This window comes from Mustela lutreola, chromosome 8, assembly GCF_030435805.1.
Source record: "Mustela lutreola isolate mMusLut2 chromosome 8, mMusLut2.pri, whole genome shotgun sequence".
In the NCBI taxonomy this organism is placed as follows: Eukaryota; Metazoa; Chordata; class Mammalia; order Carnivora; family Mustelidae; genus Mustela; species Mustela lutreola.
Window position 1 is genome coordinate 139,788,874 of NC_081297.1, and position 21,329 is coordinate 139,810,202.

Below are 21,329 nucleotides of genomic sequence, written 5' to 3' on the forward strand. Positions count from 1 at the left end.
CTCAAAGCGTCTTTAAGCAAAAATTAGAGTTGTCCCTTCACAGGGAAAAAAACAAAACCAAGCATGATACCTTGTTCAAATTACTATCATTTATACTTCGAGTATTTTTTTAAAAAGATTTTTATTTATTTATTTGACAGAGACCACAGGTAGGCAGAGAGGCAGGCAGAGAGAGGGGGGAAGCAGGCTCCCTGCCAAGCAGAGAGCCCGATGCGGGGCTCAATCCCAGGACCCTGGAACCATGACCCGAGCCGAAGGCAGAGACTTTAACTTACTGAGCCACCCAGGTGCCCCTCAAGTATTATGAATATTTACAGAACATTAATGAAATGGGAGAAAAGAGGAAAACTAAGTGACCTGCCCAAGACCACGTGGAGATCCATTAGATATGAAAGATACCAAAACTGAAGACATAAAAATGGTACCATTATTCTTCAATTCTTAGTGCAGTTTTCCATTTCTGAGATCTTTCTATTTTGAAAGTGAAGAGTCTGTTGTATGTAGTTGAGGTCACTGCATTTTTGGTTTATCATTTTAGGAAATAAGGGAATATCTGAATGTTTCATTCCCTCTATTAGTTCAAGAGTTTATGACTATGGGGTCACCAAAGTATCCCAACATTATTCCTGATGAGGAGACACCTAATGACAATGGGCATTTGGCTTCAACCTGAAGGAGCGTCTGCTCTGAAACCCATCAGCACTCTCCTCTGAATCCATGTGATTGCACCTGACAAACCCGGCTGACATCAGCCCAGGGACCCCCAGGCTCCTGCAGCCCAGAGCAAGGCTCCATTTACAAAATCTGCTGGGAGAGGCTTTATGAGTCCAGCATAACCTACTGGACAATGTAAACACTGGGTCTATGTACCCCCACAGTGAAAGGGCACATGTAAGCATGGGTGTACTTTTAACCCTCAATCTCTTTTGCAACACGGCAGGCTTTTTTTCCTCTCGATAAATCCTCAAAACAGTTGTGACAGAGAGAAACACTTTCGACAAACATCCAACAGGTGTGAAACATTCTAGGTATTCAAAACACATTTATTTTAAAGTATTCATCTGGCAATTTAGGACCCTTATGTTTTCACTATTCCCTGTAAGGTACACACCAAACTGGAGGGCTCGCGGAGCTGATTAAACCAAGAATGGGAACTCACTGTTCTTAGTATCTCGAGTGAGTTACAACTGAGTCCCTAACGAATTCTTCTGCGTGACGCAGAACAGAGCCCTCCCTTTGACCCAACCTTCAAGTCAAAGAAACTGTGAATCACAGATACTTTTGGCTCAGAGATATTACCAACCATCTCGAAATGGAGTTTGAGACTTTAAAATACAAAGGATAATCAGGAATAAACCCGGAATGAATGCTAGCTTTTCAAGTGTCAGTTGAAGTGATGGCAGCTTTTATCTCCTTCCATTCAGGCCTTGCAGATGGCTTAAATGTGCAATGATTCATTTGATACAAAAATAGCAGAAAAGGGAAGAGCTATGAAGCAATGTTCTGCGAAAGTGTAAGGTTTTCAATCATCAATTTGGGCACAATGCAGACTAAACAAAACAAGTCCATTCGAAGACGAAACTCACTAAGTTACTGAAACAGCATCAGGGACACCAAAGCAATAAGCAGTAAAGTATAAGCATCGACTACAACTAATGACCACCCCAGCACCTTCAGACTCACCTCTTACATCTCACAGCTGGAGCCAAAGTTTAAAACCACCAGATCTGACCTGCAGGATGTCAGTGCATCACTCTGATAAAAAGTCACCAGTTTTATATATAACTTACCCATGTAGTTCATACAATGAAGTGGCAGGATAAATGAAACTGATTATTTCAAAGTATGTTGCCCAACGTACTTGTCACTTCAGGTTTTTATGGCCTTGAAGACACAATTTAAGCAGGATAGAAGCCAGATTGGATCATTTTCTGCCTTGTAGTGAAAACCTACATTTTAAGTTTTCTTCTTATTTAAGTAATCTCTACACCCAATGAGGGGCTCGAACTTAGGTCCCCAAGGTCAAGAGTTGCACGCTCTTCCCACTGAGTCAGCCAGGTGCCCCCGCACATCTACATTCTTTAAAAGTACTAAATCTTTAACTCTAAGGACACTTGGCAAGTTGGAAAAGTAAATTATCATTTCCAAAATTCTCAAGTCTTCTGACTTACTATATGTTTCAAAAGTGCAATTTAACATACATATATAAAAACACAGAAATCAGAAGCATGAATGAATGTTCACAAAGAAAATATACCCAAGTGAACTATCAAATCAGATAGCAACAGAACCCCAGGACACCTTAGTCACTGTCCCCTTGTGAAAGGGGCCCCACTGCCCCAACTTCTAATTCAATAGATTAATTTGGCTGTTCCTGAACTGGAACAAAACAAAACAAAACAAAGAAATTAAAGAAAAAGAAAAGAAAAGGAATTATACAGTATGTACTCTGTTGTATTTGTCTTCCTGATGCATTCTGTTTGTCTAATACACATACCTACGTTGTTGTAATTCACCCATTCTTCTTTCATTTTATAAACATAGAGGACTTACTGGAGTTGCTTCCAGTTTTAGGGTATTAAGGATAATGTTCCTGTGAATATCCTTGCTACATTCTCGTCTTTCGGTGCAAATAGCCATTTCTGTTGGGTACACATGCACATAGGAGTGGATTTGTTGGATTTAGGACACACACTAAGTTCAGCCTTACCAGATATCACCAGTTTTCCCAGTGGCTGTATTGACTTATTCTCGGCTACGGATGGCGGTGAGAGTTCTATCTGCTCTCAGTATTCTCATTTTCATTGTAAAAATCATGGTGGGAGGCAGGGGCACCATATTGTGGTTTTAATTTGCGTTCTTCTCTTTAAACTTCAGATCCTTCCTGCTTTCCACTTAAGAGAATTTTGTTGAAAAGCGGGAACTCCCTGTGAAATTGCAACTATTTCTTCAGCCCATACTACATCATAGACCCTCCTGTAAACCTTTTAATAACACTTATACTTTATATAGTGTTTACTATTTGCCAAACACTGGCCTACACATTTTATGTCTTTTAATTAATATAATTCTTAACAACAAACCCCAAGAGTAGGTACTGTTTCTTTTTTAAACGTGAGAATGTAGGAGGTACTATTTTTTACCCCATTTTTCAGATGAGGAATCTGAAAACCAGAAAGCCTGCCTAAGTTCTGAATCAGGGGTTTAAACAAAGGTAGGTTGGCCCTAGAGCATATGGTCTTAACCACTAGGTCATGTTGGAATGTATATGCACTTTTATCTTCTCTAATCCTCACAATAATTTACAAGGCAGGCACTATTACTACCCCAATGGACAGAGGCAGAAAGTAAGACACAGAGAGGTGAGGCAGGTGCCCAAGGCCCCATTAAGTGGCAGAGCAGCAACTGAAAACCAGGTGGCTTTCATGTGCCAGCCTCCTGCCCAGCATGGCACCCACACTTACTCCTTCCCATTAGAAGGGAGAACACATGTGGATCCCACTCTTTCTCAGGACCCTCATGGGCAGAGCAAGACCTCCCCTGGGGTGCAGGCAGGCATGGGGTAAGACAAGGAAAGCTGTCCAAGAATGACATATATCCTATATTTTGAGGGAAGAGAAACAGGGCAGGCCACAAAGGGAGGAAAAATAAGACTAAGACAACGGGTAAAGGCACACTGGCACTCACAGGAAAACAGCCAGACAGCTACTAAACGGATACTCAAAGGCGCTGAGCAGCAGATTTCTGCCCATAGTGGACATAGGAATATGAAATACACATTGGAGGTGCCTGGGTGGCTCAGTCAGTAGGGCGTCTGCCTTCGGCTCAGGTCATGATCCCAGGGTCCTGGATGGAGCCCTGCATTGGGCTCTCTGGGGAGCTTCTCCCTCTCCTCCTTGCCTGTGCTCTCTCATTATCTCTGTCTCTCTCTCTCAAATAAAATCTTAAAAAAATAATAATAAAGGAAATATACACTGAATGTAATTAAACGAGATACTTCCCCATTTGACACCCCCAACTTTAAGTTTGCCTCAATATCAACTACTAATTGTTGAAATACATCAGACAGAAGAAGTAAGGAGTTTTTAAGCTGTATCTTTTTTTTTTTTTTTTTTTTTTTTAAAAGGCTGTATCTTTGGCAAAGTGGACAGCAGAACTGTTTGTTCTGAGAAAAATCTCAGTGTACACTACTGGTTTGCTTTATTTTCTATTGTTAGCTACTGAGACACTTTACGGACTATATAAACAACCTCCCAAGGTTCTGTTCTTCCCTTCTGTGGTCATTTTCTGACCTAATTTATTCGCTGGGCAGGGGATGAAACAGAAGAGGCTGGAGTCTGTGCGCCGCAAGTTTACGGCAAGGGCTGCCCGTGGCACCGCTGATGCAATCTTGGGACTAGTGGCTATGTATCTTTTTAAACAATCTGGCTGCCCCAGTGAGGTCTAGCTATCTGTCCACATGGCAGAGGAGCCTGGAGCTTTTTACAACGAGAAGCAAATCAGATTTATAAGTCTCAAAGCCTCATTCTAGAAATGAAAACTAAAAATGTCTTGGTTTAATGAACTCACACTTTTAAAATTCCTAGAACTGTGAAGTGGATTAATTTTCTGACTTCTCTACGAAACAGTGGCAATATTTCCACTATGGAGTGTGAAAAGAGTGTTCTGGGCAATATGAGATGAAATATTACTTTCCAAGTCTCTATCATAGTAACATTTAACACATAATCTGTGATAGTAAGGAATCTCTTGATAAATTCAGAAATAATATACTTTGATTTATGGATTTTCTTCAATATTGATTTTCTTCAATATGTATTCCTTTTGTTTTCTGAGATGACTTCATTTCTTATTTTCACCTCTGTGAGGCTGAAGAGGAAGAAGAAGAAATTTCATTCACAGCAAATTTCTTGAGAATCAGATTCATGTCTGAAAACATCTACTAAATTAATCCATGTCAATGACAGCTTGGGTATCTAGGTTGAAATTCTAGGTTAATTCTAGGTTGAAAAAAATTCCTTTAGAATTTTGAAGGCAGCTCTAAAGCGTTGTCTAGTTTTCCATGCGGCTGTTCAGAAACCCGAAGGCATTCTTTCCTCCCATTCTCTCCGGTTTGGAGACTGTCCAGGGTGTCTAGTGTGCTATAATTTCATAATGATATCCCTTAATGTGAGTTTGTTTTATTCTGATCTATTTTGCTGGTACTTCTGTAGTCTCTTTTAAATTGAAAATTAATGTCCTTCAGTCCTGGGAAGTCTTCTTGAATTCTTTTGCTGATGATTCCCACCCTACACATTTGGTCTTTCTCTTTGGAATTTGTATTATTGGACACTGGCCGTTTTGGACTGGTCCTCTTATTTTCATACTTCTTTATTTCCTCTCTGGCTTTTGGGTCTTTTTTTTTTTTTTTTTTTGGATAATAGGTGTTTAATTCCTTATTTGAAAACTTTGGGGCCAATGGATACCAGAATTCAGAAGTTTTAGGATTTTTAGGAAGGTAACGGGTATAACCATAATGTAACTCAACAGATCTGGGACAGTGATATTTCTTTATGTTCATTCATATAAATGTGACAAAGATATATACAGGTTGTGAATTTTGCTGCTAACTTATGAAAAATCATTTGATTTTCAGAACATTTTTGGATTTTAGATTGTGGATAAGGGACTACAGACCTTTACTTCTTCCAGCCCTCCCACAAAATTCTTACATTTTGTTGCCTTTTTTTCCTTTAAGATGTTATTTATTTATTTATTTATTTATTTGACACAGAGAGAGAGAAAGAGAGAGAGAGAAGCAGGCCCCCCACTGAGCAAGGAGCCCCATGAAGGGCTTGATCCCAGGACCCCAAGATTATGACCTGAGCCGAAAGCAGATGCTTAACCAACTGAGCCACCCAGACAGCCCTGTTGCCATGTGTTTAATTTCAAGGTTCATTTTTCTTCTCTGAATCCCACAGTCTTCACCCTTTAAAACTTCATTCTTGTTTAGTATCTTCTGTATCTTCTCTTTATCTCTCTAAAGCTGTAGATTATTGCTTTGGTAGTTGTTTGGAAGTAAAAGTTTCTTTTCATCCCCAATTTCCTTTTAGTTTGCTTCTTTTTGTTCTCTATCTTGCACATTGTAGGTTTCCCTCAGGAATCTAGCTATCCTTGGTTTTGGCTTAGAATTAAGAATCAAGTTGGGGGAGGTAGCTAAAAAAACTGTTAGTTCTAAATGGGTGGGGTGGAGGGGCATGAGGACTTGGACTCACTCCAGTTAGGGAAGTGATGTTAGGGGAACCCACTGACATGTCCATCTTCAAGTCTTTCCTCTTGAGTCAGTTAGGCTCCCAGAAAAGAGTTTTCCAGTCTTCTATCCAGAGCTGTCAGTTTCTGCAACTTCTAAAATTTTTGTGGTGTAAATGGAATTATTTCTCAGAGTTCTCCCACAACTGGCTTAGAAATAAGTTCATGTGGGTCTGCTAAGCTCATCACTAACTGGGACATCTGCTTTCTAGCTTCCAAAATTATTAATTCTCCTATTCTTACTGGTTTATAGCCCTAAAAACACACAAACACCAAAACCATTTACTGCATTCTTGGAGGAAGCAAAACTAGATGGGTGTATTCAAAAGTAACCTGGAAAAAACTCCTGTTTGATAAAACCTTGTAATACCGTATGTACATATGCAACAAAGCTTATGTGTATTTTGAGCTAACACGTATAAAATATTTTGGCAAATACCGCTTGCTTTCAAAATAGCCTTTGTTTCTCAAGGAGAGCCTTCATTACAGCCCTTTGCCAACACACACTTAAAAGGCTGTTGGAGAATAAGCAGAGACCTTGACAATGAGACACGGTTCTCAGCTACCAGTAAGCCTATAAATATAAATACAAAGTTTTTTCCTTTCTCTGTTCTTCAGAGACTGAAACTACTCCAGATATAAGCTGAATATGATTAAAATATTTTGGAATAAGGAGACATGACAACTAACTGCAACATGGGATCCGGAACTGGGTTTAGAACAGAAAAAAGGACATTAGTGGAAAAACTGGTAAAATGTGAATAAGGTCTATATTCTGCCTTAGTATTGTACCAACACTTCTTACTGCCTTGTTTGGAAAATTGTACTGTACCTATGTAAGGTAATGACATTAGGGGAAGTTAGGTGAAGGATTATGCAGAAGTTTTTTGCATAATTTTTGCCACTTTCCTATGAATCTAAGATTATTTCAAAATAAAAAGTTAAAAAGAAGGGAAAGGTATTTGGGGATGCCAGATTCGAAACCCTAAAGAATATTAAAACACAAAGAATGTCTAAGTTGGTTTAATGAGTATACACAAGCACAACTGTGGACAAATGCTTGAAATTGTATTCAGTATGCAGGGTGGACCACTTATCAAAGTCAGAAATGGGCTGAAAAGTCTATTCATTCCAAATTACTGGCATGGTGGAGAAAGAAGCACATTTAATCTGAAACCACTATTATGTACTCCCAAATTAGAAGCAATTTAACTTACAAATCTCCTTTACTTACAGAAGGTAAGCCCCATAAAGTGCCATCTCCTGCAGCAGCTTCCCTGAAGATCTCATCATTTTGAGAACAAAAGCACGATTCCTAGTTGGGTTCAATTTCTTTCGGATGGGGACTGGTCTTCAGTTAAGGTTTAAGCGTATCCTTCTCATAAGATGAATCAGGGATTTTCACAGTGTTACAAAGTCACATACAGTATAAGGGACATGGTTCTGAAAACTGCAAAGTTCAAGACTAAATTTATCAAAGATAGCATATATTTCTCTTCACTGCTAAAAGTAGAGCTGCCTTGTCAACCGCCATGTATTTCAGACAGCTGTGAAATCAGGCAACGATTACCAAAGGCTTCACTTGGGAATATTCACGTTGGTTCTGTTAAAAGAACCACAGTGTGTCCAGGAGGGAGTCACTCATGCCAATAAGCCCCAGTTCAGCAAACCAAAAGTGAACTCTGTTTCTTTGCGGGGCTCTCCCAGAAAAGCAAGGCCCAGGTCAACCAATCAGACTTGCCTGCTCAGCAAACGTTACCTGACCTGGCTCTGCACGACCAAACGTTACCTGACCTGGCTCTGCACGACGTAAGGAAAGCAACCTTGCTCTAACCAATCAGCAAATGCCCAGTGTAACTTCCTTGTTCCTGCTCCTTTCTGCCTATAAAACCTCTTGTACAGCTCTTCCGGGCTCCTTTCTACCTGCTTAGATTGGATGCAGCCCAACTCACGAATCACTGAGCACGGCCAAGAAGACCTGCATAATTTACTCAGTTGAATTTTGTTAACAGTTAAAAATTTACACAAAAATGAAATTTCAGGGGTGTCTGGGTGACTCAGGGGGTTAAACCTCTGCCTTCAGCTCAGGTCATGGTCTCGGGGTCCTGGGATTGAGCCCCACATCAGGCTCTCTGCTCGGCAGGGAGTCTGCTTCCCCCCCTCTCTCTGCCTGCCTCTCTGCCTACTTGTGATCTCTCTCTCTGTATCAAATAAATAAAATCTTTTAAAAAAATGAAGTTTCATTAATTTTTCTCTATTACCCTTTTCAAATTTGAATGATTCAAATTTATATGAGATAAGACCATGATGTATCTCATACCCACGAAAATCTAACGAAAAGATCACTCCCAAAATAGTTTTAAGTGCATCTAAAAGCACAGGTGTAGGGATGCCTGGGTGGCTCAGTGAGTTAAAGCCTCTGCCTTCGGCTCAGGTCATGATCCCGGGGTCCTGAAATTGAGCTCCGCATTGGGCACTCTGCTTGGCGGTGAGCCTGCTTCCCCCCTCTCTCTGCCTGCCTCTCTGCCTGCCTGTGATCTCTGTCAAATAAATAAATAAAATCTTAAAAACAAAACAAAACCCACAAATGTATGCAGGTACTTCAAAAATCTCACAGCAATCCCTTCCAATGGGTAGAATGGCAGTTCTACAGGATGTTAACTGGTATTTTGCAGAAAATGGGTTTCATGGTCAAATAAATTTGGGAAATACTAAGCTAAGCAAAGTCAACAGATCTCCTGTTTTCTCCCCAAACATGTATTACACATATAATTCATTCCTTTCTTTTTGTAGAGCCGGCTGTAACATTCACTGATAAAGGTATGGCTCTTAGGGCACCAGCTCCTATGCAGGCAAGGGAAGAAAGATTCTCTCAGGAGAGAGAACTGGATGGTCCATTCATTTCATAAATTAAGGCTGCCTATGACACCTTCTTTGAAATAATTATATAATAACAGTATTGTAGCTAATGCTTACTGACATTTACTCTGGGCCAGGCATTGTCTTCAGTACTGGCTCTTCATTTTCTCATTTAATCCAAAAAGCCCCTATCAGGCAGGAACCATTATCACCATTTTTACAGATGAGGAAAATGAGCACTAGAGTCATAATTTTCAGATGATTACGCATTTAGCAAATGGAAGGAGGAGCTGGGAGCTAAACCCAACTCTACCTGATTTCTGATCAGAGAGATTTCTGGGCTCAAGCACCCTAACCACAATCACAGTAGTATGTAATAATGTTTTTTCTAAAACAACTTTTAAAAACCAAATTTCAGTTTTTCCTGATAAAATTTTAAAAAGTAGGTTGAGATACTTTTCATTAGGTCATTTTACATTACCTTAAAGAAAGGGGGGGAGGGACTACAACCCATGTTGGTCCACCATTTGAAGTATTTTTACAATGTTTATATTGGAGTGTGTGATGGCTTAAAATGTGGTAGAATCAGAGCATCTGAATTCCTTCTTCGAGAGTCAAAATGCCCTAATATGATCAAATGATTTTCTAAAGAGTGAAATATTGACCTCATGCTTATTTGCTGAAAATAATGGTATTTCACTTTGCTCAAACTTGTGATAGAACACTTGCGATATACTAAACATAAAATTATTTTATCTAAATGCCACCATCAGACACAATTTTTAGGGCATGGAAAATTGAATTTATGTCTCTGTAGAGCCATTCACTAGTCAAGAAAAATTACTTTTAGATTTAGTTATTTTTAAAAGAAATGCTCATGCATTTCCTTTGTGTATTTGAATACTGCTATGACAACCCAAATTCTGAGACTCTGGTCTTGTCTGGACATTTAAATGTAAGCACACTTTTTTTTTTTCCAATTAACTAGTAATTCAATTTTCTTCAGATAATATCTAGTTCCACCTTCTCAGTAGGTCAAAGTGCTATAAAAAGGAATTATAAAAGGCATCATTTGCATATGTGATATCATCATAAGCTGGTATCCCACTGTGAAATAGAAACCATAGCAAGTCACTTATTTTTTTAAACCAAGAGTGAGAATCATAGAAAAATTACATATAATGTAAAATAGGGAAACACAGACAGAAGATCACCTCAATTAAAAACTTTATCCTTAACTGAATGCTTCTTTAATATTTTAATGTACATTTTAGAATGAAAGATATCTGTTTGTACATTCTAGGTGGAGTTCTTCAGTTTAAAGTCGAACGATCAGTGGAAGCTAAGAAGACATCCCTGTGGATGCCTTTTATTTTTTATAATTTGTATGGGGAAGCTGAAGAAAAGCACGTGGCTGAAAGCAGATTTCCTGAGCTCTGTTACCAGCTAGCTGTAACCTTCTGTGTTCAAGTCACTTAGAACTGTTGACCTCTGTTGTAAAAGGCAGGCATAAAATGATTTCTAAAATCCATTTTAGCTTTAAAATTCAGTGATTCTAATCAGTTACTCATTTCAAAAAATAGTACAAGATATTTATGAAAAATGTACAACTCTTTAGACAGGTTAAGAAAAACCATGCCCATAAATGAACCATTAGTGCTTCTTTATCCTGGCCCCAACACAGGAGAGCAGGAAAGGGCAGCAGAGCACAGAATTACCATTCCCAGCACTGCTTAGTTCTAGTTGCTTCTGGCAGGGGAGGGAGTTGGTGGGGGGGGTAAGTAAAAGTAAATAAAAGTAAAAGTAAATAAATGAATAAAGACATGCAAGGGAGAAGCAGCAATCATCATGAGGCTAACAATATTAACAATATGCTGAAAGGTGTCTTGAGTGTCATGAACCAAAGGGCAAGTTTCTCCATTAAAAATATCCACGTCTGGGGCACCTGGGTGGCTCGGTCGCTGGAGCATCCAACTCCTGATTTCAGTTCAGGTCATGATCTCAGGGTTAGGGTTAGGGTGGGATCAAGCCCTGCATCAGGCTCCGCGCTCAGCAGGTAATCTGCGTCTCTCCTCTTCCCTCTGACCCTCTCTCCTGCTCTCCTGTGTGCTCTAATAAATAAAAGAATCTAAAACAAAAATATCCAAGCCTGGCTTGGAGTGTGGTTTTCTGTAGCAACTCTTGCACTTTCAGACCAGCCTACAGTCTGCTCATGGATCGAGCTCTGAAACGGCCAAGACGATCACAGGCATCATAACTGGTAAACTGGAAACAACTGTGGATGGTTTGTGCAGGCTCACCATCTTCTCCCTATTACTCTGGAGAGGAAATGAGGGATTCTCCTGGGAGTAGACAGTCAGAGGAGTAACTTCCTCTGTGCTCCCAGGCCTTCTAGTTCTAGCTGGGAAGCAGGCCTGCTAACCATGATGCCTACACTGCAGGCTGGGGGTCACATGGGCCATGACACTCAATGTAAGAGAAGGATTTGGGCCCCATGCTTCTCATTATGTTCCAGAAATCCTCACTTGGGCAAATGGACCCATGTTAAGGGCTATCGCTTCTTGGCTCTGTTTTAGTGGGATACCAGTCCACACGGCACTTGCAAGTAAGGGAGTCAGTGTGATTATGGAGGATGGTCACACTGATCTTCTGATAGAGAAAGTGACAGAAAAGCTGGCTTCAACTCCAAGAAAGGGCATGCAACAAAGCAAAGAAACCGAGGATGGTGGACAGCATGGTGTTCTAGTTACCTTTCATTCAGAAGTGTGCCTGAAGGCTACCAGCGAGGAGGGCTGTGGGGTCTACGGCTGACCCACACAGTAAAGGAGGGTCCCTCAGCTATGCCTTCAAATCTCTGCTTTACAGCCATCAACAACTCTGCTCAAATACTTCAAAAGAGGATATTAACATTTCCTACCAACCAGCCACAGATGCTGAACCTTTATGATTTCTTTTTTTCTTCACTCAAAAAACACTTATTAGGGTGCCTGGGTGGCTCAGTGGCTTAAGCCTCTGCCTTCGGCTTGGGTCATGATCTCAGGGTCCTGGGATTGAGCCCCAGGTCGGGCTCTCTGCTCAGTGGGGAGCCTGCTTCCCCTCCCCCCACCCGCCTGACTCTCTGCCTACTTGTGATCTCTCTGTCAAATAAATAAAATCTTTAAAACAAAACAAACAAAAAACACTTGTTAAACATCCATTATGCGCCACTGGGAGTAATAAGAGGGCAAGCAGTAACTCCTGTCCTCAAGGAAAACATAGTCGACTAGGTGGGCGGAACGTGCACATGGACACAACCCTCTGAAGAGGACTCACAAAGCCTGTCTACCGCACATGCTCCAGTCACTTACGCCTGCCAGCACTTGGAAGAGCATCTAAACACACACCAGCTGAGGTCCTTTCTTCTCCGCAGGCAGGCGCGGGGTAATCAGGACCCCTGGATGCCGTCTCTTGGCTAACGCACTGTATGGGACAAACTGATTGTCTTGTCTAAAGGGCACAAGAAGCTTCTAGCCCAATGTGAAAACCAACTTCTGAAATACATTTTAGAAATAAAATTCCAGATTTCATCACTTATTTCTCATTTTTGTAGTTTTTTTGTTTTGTTTTTTTTGGTTCTCTCACACAAGATGAGACTATTCAAAATAAACAAAATCTCTATTGCACTATAGCTGTGGCTCACAATAATAAAACCACAAATCAAGGGTATCAAAAGACAACTGATTTTAAAGATGTTTCTAAGGGCACCTGGGTGGCTTAGTTGTTAACTGTGTACCTTTGCTGAGGTCATGATTCCAGGGTCCTGGGCTCGAGCCCTGAATCAGGCTCCCTGCTTGGCAGGAAGCCTGCCTCTCCCTCTCCCACTCCTCCTGTTTGTGTTCCCTCTCTCACTATCTGTCAACTAAATAAATTAAAAATAAATAAATAAAACTAAAAGATGGTTTTAAAAAGCAAGTAAAGGGGCGCCTGGGTGGCTTAGTGGGTTAAAGCCTCTGCCTTCAGCTCAGGTCATGATCCCAAGGTTTTGGGATCGAGCCCCACATCGGGCTCTCTGCTCAGCGGGAAGCCTGCTTCCCCCTCTCTCTCTCTGCCTGCCTCTCTGCCTACTTGTGATCTCTGTCTGTCAAATAAATAAATAAAATCTTAAAAAAAAAAAAAAAAAAGGCAATTAAAGGGGCTCCTGGGTGGCTCAGTTGGTTCCAAGTGTCCAACTTTTGGTTTCGGCTCAGGGCAGAGCCTGAGTTGGGCTCTGTGGTCAGCAGGGAGCCTGCTTGAGATTCTCTCCCTTTCCCTCTCCTCCTCCCCCTGCAGTGTGTGCACTTTCTCTAAATAAGTAAAATCTTTTTTTAAAAAAGGCTATTAAAGAACTATTTAAACCAGTAATTTCCCAAACATCTTTCATTCCTGTTCAGTACAATCCTGTAACTAGGCACTGCTGGCTCATGTAATAGATGGGAAATCTGGAGTTTGGGAGGTGAAATGATTTATTCAAGACATAGTTCTTGCGCTACGGAGGACACACTCTTTGACTCCACTCTCTGTTTTACTCAGTCAGCTGTCGTGTATTCTACGGTGGCAACCTTCCTCTCTATAACCGCTGCAGCCCCTGGTCCAGAACCTCGGGAGACTCTTTCCTAACCGGCCCCCTGCTTCTCCCCCTCATCTGGTATACAACATATTGGTCTTCTGCAAGCACAGCTCTGCTCACTTCCATTTCCTGGCTCAAAAACCTTCAATAAAGTCATTTCTCAACCAGGCATTCAAGTACCCTTCCCGATTTGCACTCAAGTGACTTTTCTTCCACTTTATTTTCCTCTGGATCCACCAACCACCCCAGGCTTCAGGCTGCTGGAAACCAGAAACGGTTTTTATTCAAAGACTTCTGATCTAGTCCATCTCCCTAACTCTGCTTTGAGAAATGACTTTCCCAATTTTTCCCATGGTGTTCTAATCCTGTTCACGTTCTAATTCTAATCACTCTTCATAGGAAGACCAGGTCCGATGCCACCCACCTCGGGAAGTCTCAGCTTCTCCCTCCTCAGGCCTCCCACCGCACCTCCTTTAATTACCCGGACCATCTGAGAAACTGCTAAGTGCCAGGCACTGTGGTAAGTCAGAGAACGCAAAGATGAACTAGAAGAACTTTTTCTTTTAAAAGCTTATGGTCTAATTAAGGAGACAGAAGGAAATAAAAAACAACATCTTGTAAGTTCCACAAAAAGCGGTCAGCCCAGGAGTCTACCTGAGCCTCAGTGAAGGACAGGCTTGGCTTTGCTTGGGACCCTGAAGCAAGGTTTCGCAGCAGAGCTGACACTTGAGCTGAGTGGGACAAGATGCACAGACGCCGGCTATCGGGACTGGCGCATACACATCCGCTGTCTCCTGTCGCTGAGCTGGAGCTGGGGAACCCAAGTGGCGGAATGGAGAAACGGACTCTGAATTCCCCTACTGCAAAACCCTCACATGCACGAAGGACTAGTTTATGAACCACAATAAAAAACAGTGTTTGTGGAAGCAGGTTTTAAACAAAGTGTTACAGAAATTTAAGGAATCATTTCTTTGTAAACAACAAAGTTTCCTATCTACCTTTTGAATGTAACTGGCCATAGGAATTACCAGATCCATTTTAAGAAACATGCTAGTAGAGAGTAAAAGTTTACCAGAATAATCTATTCATGTTGTCAAATCTAAGTTTTATGATGTACTGCTCTACTGTTCAGTCTATGCACACGTTCCCCCCAGAACACCCACATACTCACAACTGCCAAAGGCAAATGGCTTAAGAGCAATGAATTCACACTCCCATTTAAATGTACACATTAAACAAATAAGAAGCGTCTTCAACCAGAGTCTCCTAATTTCTCATTATCAGGATTAGGGATGGGGGGACAGTGGCCAGGAGAAACCCACAGCTCTGTCAGCTGAAAGTGGCAAGTCTGATAGAGGCCCTAACGGGGGAAACACAGTTCTTCTGTCTTGAGCTTGTGTTCTGACTGAAGTGAGTGGTGGAGCAGCCAGCAACATGAAGGGGAGATCCTGGAAATGAGAGAATCACAGAGAAGCTAGATAGATACGCTCTCCTCACACCTGTGGCCAGTGGCGAAACTACAACCACAAGGAGGGGGCACATGAGAGAGCCCAACAGAGAGAAAAGGCCAAGCAGACCTGAGAACTGGCTGAACTCTGAACTCTTCCCAACTCTTCCCAATCCACAAACAGATGAATTGACAGAGGGTGGAAGATTTACAAGTTCAAGGTGCTTAAATACAACCTCTGCCCAAATCCCTGGCTGACCACTGAGCTACGGAGACACAGGGTTAACGCCTGGCCAGGCGAGAAAATAAAAATGAGAGGGGAAAAATCACTAAGATTTTGTGCAGAAACAGCAGTGGCTACACACCGTTGAGAAGTCACAGTCCACAATTTAAGTCAAGCAAATCACTTGAAATATACATATATACACACACCTATACCTCTAAAAAAATACAACACTTCAGAGTTGCTGAAATATATTATTAAAATGTCCAGGTTATTTAAAAAGTTACAATACCTATAAAGAAACAGGAGAGTTTGGCCCAGACTCGAGATAAGAAATGGACCTTTGAGTGGGTTTGGATGTTGGACTCAGCAGGTAACTTTAAAGTGGCAATTACACATGTATTCAAAGAATGAAGGAAATATGATGACAAGGAATCTCAACAGAGGAACAAATCACAAATGAGAATTCTAGAGTTGGAACGCACAGTAATAACCGAAATAAAAAATTCACGAGATGGGGTCACAAACTGATGCCATGTGGCAGAACGAGAGTGAGTGGACTGGAAGAGACGTCAACAGAAACTCTCCACTCTCGTGAACAGAAAGACAAAACATCAAAGAAAAATGAACAGAACTTTAGATTCTGTTTCGATTGAACTCAGAGACAAATAAACAAAAAAAAACCAGAACTTGAACCTGTGAGTGACTGACATCAAGTTCCCAACATATTTGTGGTGAAAGTCCCAGGAAAAGAGGAGAAAGAGAAAAAACAAATAGCTGAAGAAATTGTGTTTAAAAACTTGCCAAATATGATAAAAAAATTAATCTACAGACCCAATCTCAACAGATTCCAAGTATGATAAAACGAAGAGATCCACATCAGAGTCAAACTGCTCAAAGCCAGGGGCACCTGGGTGGCTCAGTGGGTTAAGCCTCTGCCTTCGGCTCAAGTCAGATCCCAGGGTCCTGGGATTGAGCCCCGCATTGGGCTCTCTGTTCACCAGGGAGCCTGCTTCCCCCCTCTCTCTGACTGCCTCTTAGCCTACTTGTGATCTCTCTCTCTCTCTCTCTGTCAAATAAATACATAAATAAGATCTTTAAAAACAAAAACAAAAACAAAAAAAACAAAAAACTGCTCAAAGCCAAAGATACACTGAAAATCTTGAGAGCATCAAGAGAAAAGCAATTCATCACAGAAAGGGGAACAGAGGATGAATGGTGGACTCCTCAGAACCAGCTGGCTCTTGTCAGGGGCCAGAGGGCAGTGGGGTGACAGGTTTAAAGTGCTGGGAAGCAGTGAAAAAACAGTCAATGAAGAATTCTACAGCGAGCAAAACTAGCCTTCAAAAGTGAAGACAAACTGAAGACATTCCTAGATACCCAAAAACAGAGAAATTTATTTCAAACAGACGTAGTCTACAGAAAACACTGAAAGACGTCCTAGGGGTTGAAAGGAAATGGTATCAGAATACCATTCAAATCCACAGGAAGATTCGAAGATTACTGAAAATGGTAACTTCCTTTGAGAATATAAGATTCTTTAAAGTAATAATTACAAACACTGTGTTGTTACATTTCTAATGTATATTTGTCTCCGTCAATACTTATCCATTTTGTCTGATATTAATATAATCACTTCAGGTCTCTTATGACTACTATTTGTATGACATCTTTTTCCTTCATTTTGTCTCAAACTCTTTAAATCTAAAGGGTGTCCCTGGTAAAAAAACATACAACTGGAGCTTACATGTATAATGCAGATGACAGGAACAGTACAAAGGATGGTGAGGAACGAAGCAAAGTTGCAATATTTTACCAGAATAAGACACACACATGTGTGCACCGACGAGTAAGTGAGGGAGTGCATGCATCAGTAAGTTATGATAAGCTGAAGATGAAGTCCTTGATCAAGAACTAAGAAAATATAAAAATAACAACACAAATAACTAATTAAAAAATCACAAAGGGATTTAAAAGGTACAGTTAAGAATTATTTAACAGAAATCAGTAGAGAAGGAACAGAGGAACAATAAAAGATTGGAGACACAGAACAAGTAATTACACGGCAGACATAAATCTACCCATATTAACAATTACTTAAAGTGTAAACAGACTAAATGCTCCGATAAAGAGGCAGTCATTTTCAGATGGGTTAAAAATTCAGTTTTTGTTTTTTTTTTTAACCAGAGACACATCTTAGATTTTAAGAGTTTGAGACAAAGATGAAGGAAAAAGATGTCATACAAAAGTAATGACAGGAGAGTTGAAGTGACTATATTAATATCAGACAAAACAGACTGAAGAAATAATGACAGAGACAGAGGAACATTTTATAATGAGAAAACACCAACTGGTTAGGAAAAATCTGTAGGAAAGACCATCTAGTAAGCCTCAAAACAAATCTCAATTTTTAAAAATTGAATCATACAAAGTATGTTTTCTCTCTACAATGTGATTAAATTATAAATCAAGAAAAGAAAGCTGGGAAATCCTCAAACATTTGGGAATTAAGAAACACATCTATGTCACCCAGGACCAAAGAAGAAATCATAAGGAGAAATTTTAAAATATCTTGAATGAAAACTAAAACACAATGTATCACATTTTATGGGAAACTTAAAGGGAAAGGTATAGCTTTAAACACATATCAGAAAGGAAAAAAAAAAAAATTAAAATTAATGATTTAAAGCTACAACTCAAGAGGCTAAAAAATAAAGATCAAATCAAAGTCAAAGCTAGTAGAAAGAAGGAAATAATAAAGATCAAAATGGAAATCAATGAAATATAAAACAGAAAAACAACAGTTTTTTTTAAAAAAATCCATGAAACCAAAAGCTGGTTTTCTGGAAAGATCTGCAAAATTAATAAAATTAGCTAGACTGACCAAGAAAAAAAGCAAGAAGGCACAATTACCAAAATCAAGAATGAAAGAGGGGCTATCACTACAGATGCTATAGAAATTAAAAAAGATTATATGGGATTATTATTATAAATAATATTTTGTTGTGCCAACAAAATAGACAATTTAGTTGGAAAAGAAAAATTCCTAGAAAGTCACAAATTACCAAGATTGATTTTATATGAAACTGAAAGTAGAAATAAAAATAGGATAAGGACAGATAACTAGTAAAGAAACAGACTTAGTAATTAAAATACTTGATAAAGCCTCAGATTTCTATTTTATTCCCTCTTTGCATAGTTGTTCTGGTAAGACTGTGAGTTCATAATCATTTGAGTGATTTGGAAATGCAGCCAAAATAGCAGCCAATATATTCATGATTCTAGAACAAATGCTACAGAATCCTCATCTGTTACCCATCATGCTTCCATCTTCCTAATAAATTGTCTACTGTAGCCCATTACTTACGACGTATAAAATTATGTGCTTATGTATAACTGATCAACACTGAAAAGATAACATGTTTGCAAGGAAAGAATGGATTTCTTTGTGGTCTGATATCTAATAAAAGAAAATGGAAAGTATTTGAAGGTTAAATCCATCCTTATGCAACAAAAGCTTCCACTGTAAGGCTCTTTATTAGGAAGTAAATCATATCAAGTGGTTTAAAGGCTGAATAAAGCTCTCCTGATAATCTGAAACAGGAAGGGCAAAAAGAAATCTAAAAACCAGACACAGATCTTTCTATCCAGAGTACAGAACATTTTTATCTTTGGAGACAGACCAGCAATCTCACAGACAATATGACTTCCTGTGTATTGATATATATGTGTTATATACCTACTGGATGAATTTTAACATTTCTTTTACTTTAGCAGGTTATGATCAGGCTATGATCATAGCGGGGGTCATGATCTCAGGGGTGTCTGTGTTGGGTTCTGTGCTCAGCAGGGAGGCTGCTTGAGATTCTCTCTCTCCCTCTTCCTCTGCCCTTACCCCCACTCCTGTGAGCTCTCTCCCAAATAAACAAATCTTATAAATAAATAAATAAAAACTTAAAAACATTTAAGAAACAAAAACTGGACAGGAACCAGCAAAGGAGACTAAAAGAGAACTGCCAGTACCCAGGAGGGAAACAGGGAGTGTCTGTGAGCAAGAGACGGAGTATGTCAAGGAGGAAAGAGGAGGCAACGTGTGGGACTGTGAGACTGTGTACTGCTGAGACTGTGTACTGCGACAACACAGGAAGGACCAACAAGGTGTGGCGAAACGAAGCTTCCTGGTGAAACTGACCTAAGTGTGCCCTTGCGGCAGCGCTCACCTTGTGCTGGCTGTCCTGTCTCTAGACCCTAAGCTCCTGGGCAGGGACTGAGAGCTCAGATTTGAGCCCTTAACTTCTAATTTCAACACAGTGTGGGTTTGGGGGGGGGGGGGGTGAAATGACATAAATGCTACGTAGTGTCATGTAGATGCCAGAGGAGTTCAAAGGGCATTCTGGTGTGATGACTCGGGAGGGGACTGTGGCAGGACGGCAGGCGCTCTTCCACGTCTCACCTCGCAGGTCACATACCGTGAGAGATCCGTTTTGTGTGCTGGGTGAGTTGCTGCTCTGCTCCCCGTGGGCTTGCGTGCTTCCGTAGAGTGTCAGGTTATGCTCACTGGTCTGGCCGGCATAGTCCTGAGTGTGTGGCACTCCGTATTCTGTGGGAATTCCATTCTGTGGAGGTGGTGGAAACGGGATGGTAGTAAAAGGCTGAACCATTGCGTCAGGAGTTGTTGTTGGCTCCTGGTTACCCTAAAACAAATAGTGGAAGAGAAAATAAGGAGAAAAAAGTGACTTTAGTTCTTGTTACATGACTATTTTTAAGGTGAGCATACAAAATTCTCTGAATACTCTCTTTGCTCCAGTAAAATGGAAGGCGTATTGCCTCAGGACTGGGGCAAACACTGTCAGGCATAGAGATATACGCACACAGCCACACAAACATACACCCAACACTGCCAGGCATAGAGATGTACGCATACAGCCACACAAACATACACCCAACTTGGGCCAATCTGTGGTTCTTAAACAAGTCCATGACCATATAAAAGTTGATTAGTTACCAAAGAGATAAAAAATTTCCTTTAACCCAAGTTTTAAAAAAAGGCATGCCAGGAAATTTCTCACACAAGAAGAGTTTTAAGAGTTGAAATTAATTTGGGCCATTAGTATTTTCTTTAGGACACTCTATCCCTTTATAGATTCAGGGAAAAATAAAGCTATTTCATCAAATTACAATTCATAACAATATGGTAGGGTGACATTAGAAATTAAGTTCTCAAAACAGGACAACCTAGCTCTCTAGATTTTAAGAGCACAGAGTTCAGAAGAAACTTCATTATTAAAAAAATTAACGTTTGGATTTTAAGATAGAGATTTATTTAAGTCTCGGCTACTAGTTAATAGTTTAAAAAATATAGGTTCTTTAAAATACAAATATTAGAGATACACCAAAAAAAAAAAATCCCCAGATAAAAAAGTTCAAGGTTCTTCACAATCCCTGAGTTTTATAAGGCTAACAGCACAGCAGGACACCTCTCCATGTGATAACCATTCCCAGATGCTTACCTGGAATTCACTGTGCTTTCTGAAATACCAACAGAGCGCATCCAGGAGCTACAGGGAACTGTCAGGAGGAGCCTTTGCGGCTCAAAGCCCCTTCCTCACTTCTGTCCTAAGTTCAGATACAAAAGAGTCCAAATCTTGCACCCCCTCCCGCAGCCTCCCATTTTATTCCAGAAAAAGCAAAGCCATTATTTTACTGAAGATACACAAGTCTGCAAAGTCTTGGGCCACTGTACTTCTGTAAGTAGCTGGCAGAGATGGATAAATGCTTCAAACCGTCAGCATTTTGATAGGCGCCCCCCTACCCCTAGTTTTAGACATCATATCGTTAGGTAATCAAAGAAAATCTGGGTTTATGTCACTTGGTTTCCTTCTACCCGTGAGCATCACTCCCATCAGGCAAGGGAGCAATCTCCCAGT

The 21,329-nt window shown here is 40.4% G+C and overlaps 1 protein-coding gene across 22 annotated transcripts in view; it reads right to left on the reverse strand.

Moving 5' to 3' along the window:
- Nucleotides 1-21,329, reverse strand: part of RBFOX2 (RNA binding fox-1 homolog 2) — a 273,237-nt gene that overhangs the window by 39,735 nt on the left and 212,173 nt on the right. For all 22 annotated transcript variants that reach the window (XM_059186840.1, XM_059186841.1, XM_059186828.1 and 19 more), the window contains one exon: nt 19,872-20,096. In XM_059186840.1, coding sequence (XP_059042823.1) covers nt 19,872-20,096 — 225 coding nt within the window. The remainder of the gene's footprint in view (nt 1-19,871; nt 20,097-21,329) is intronic.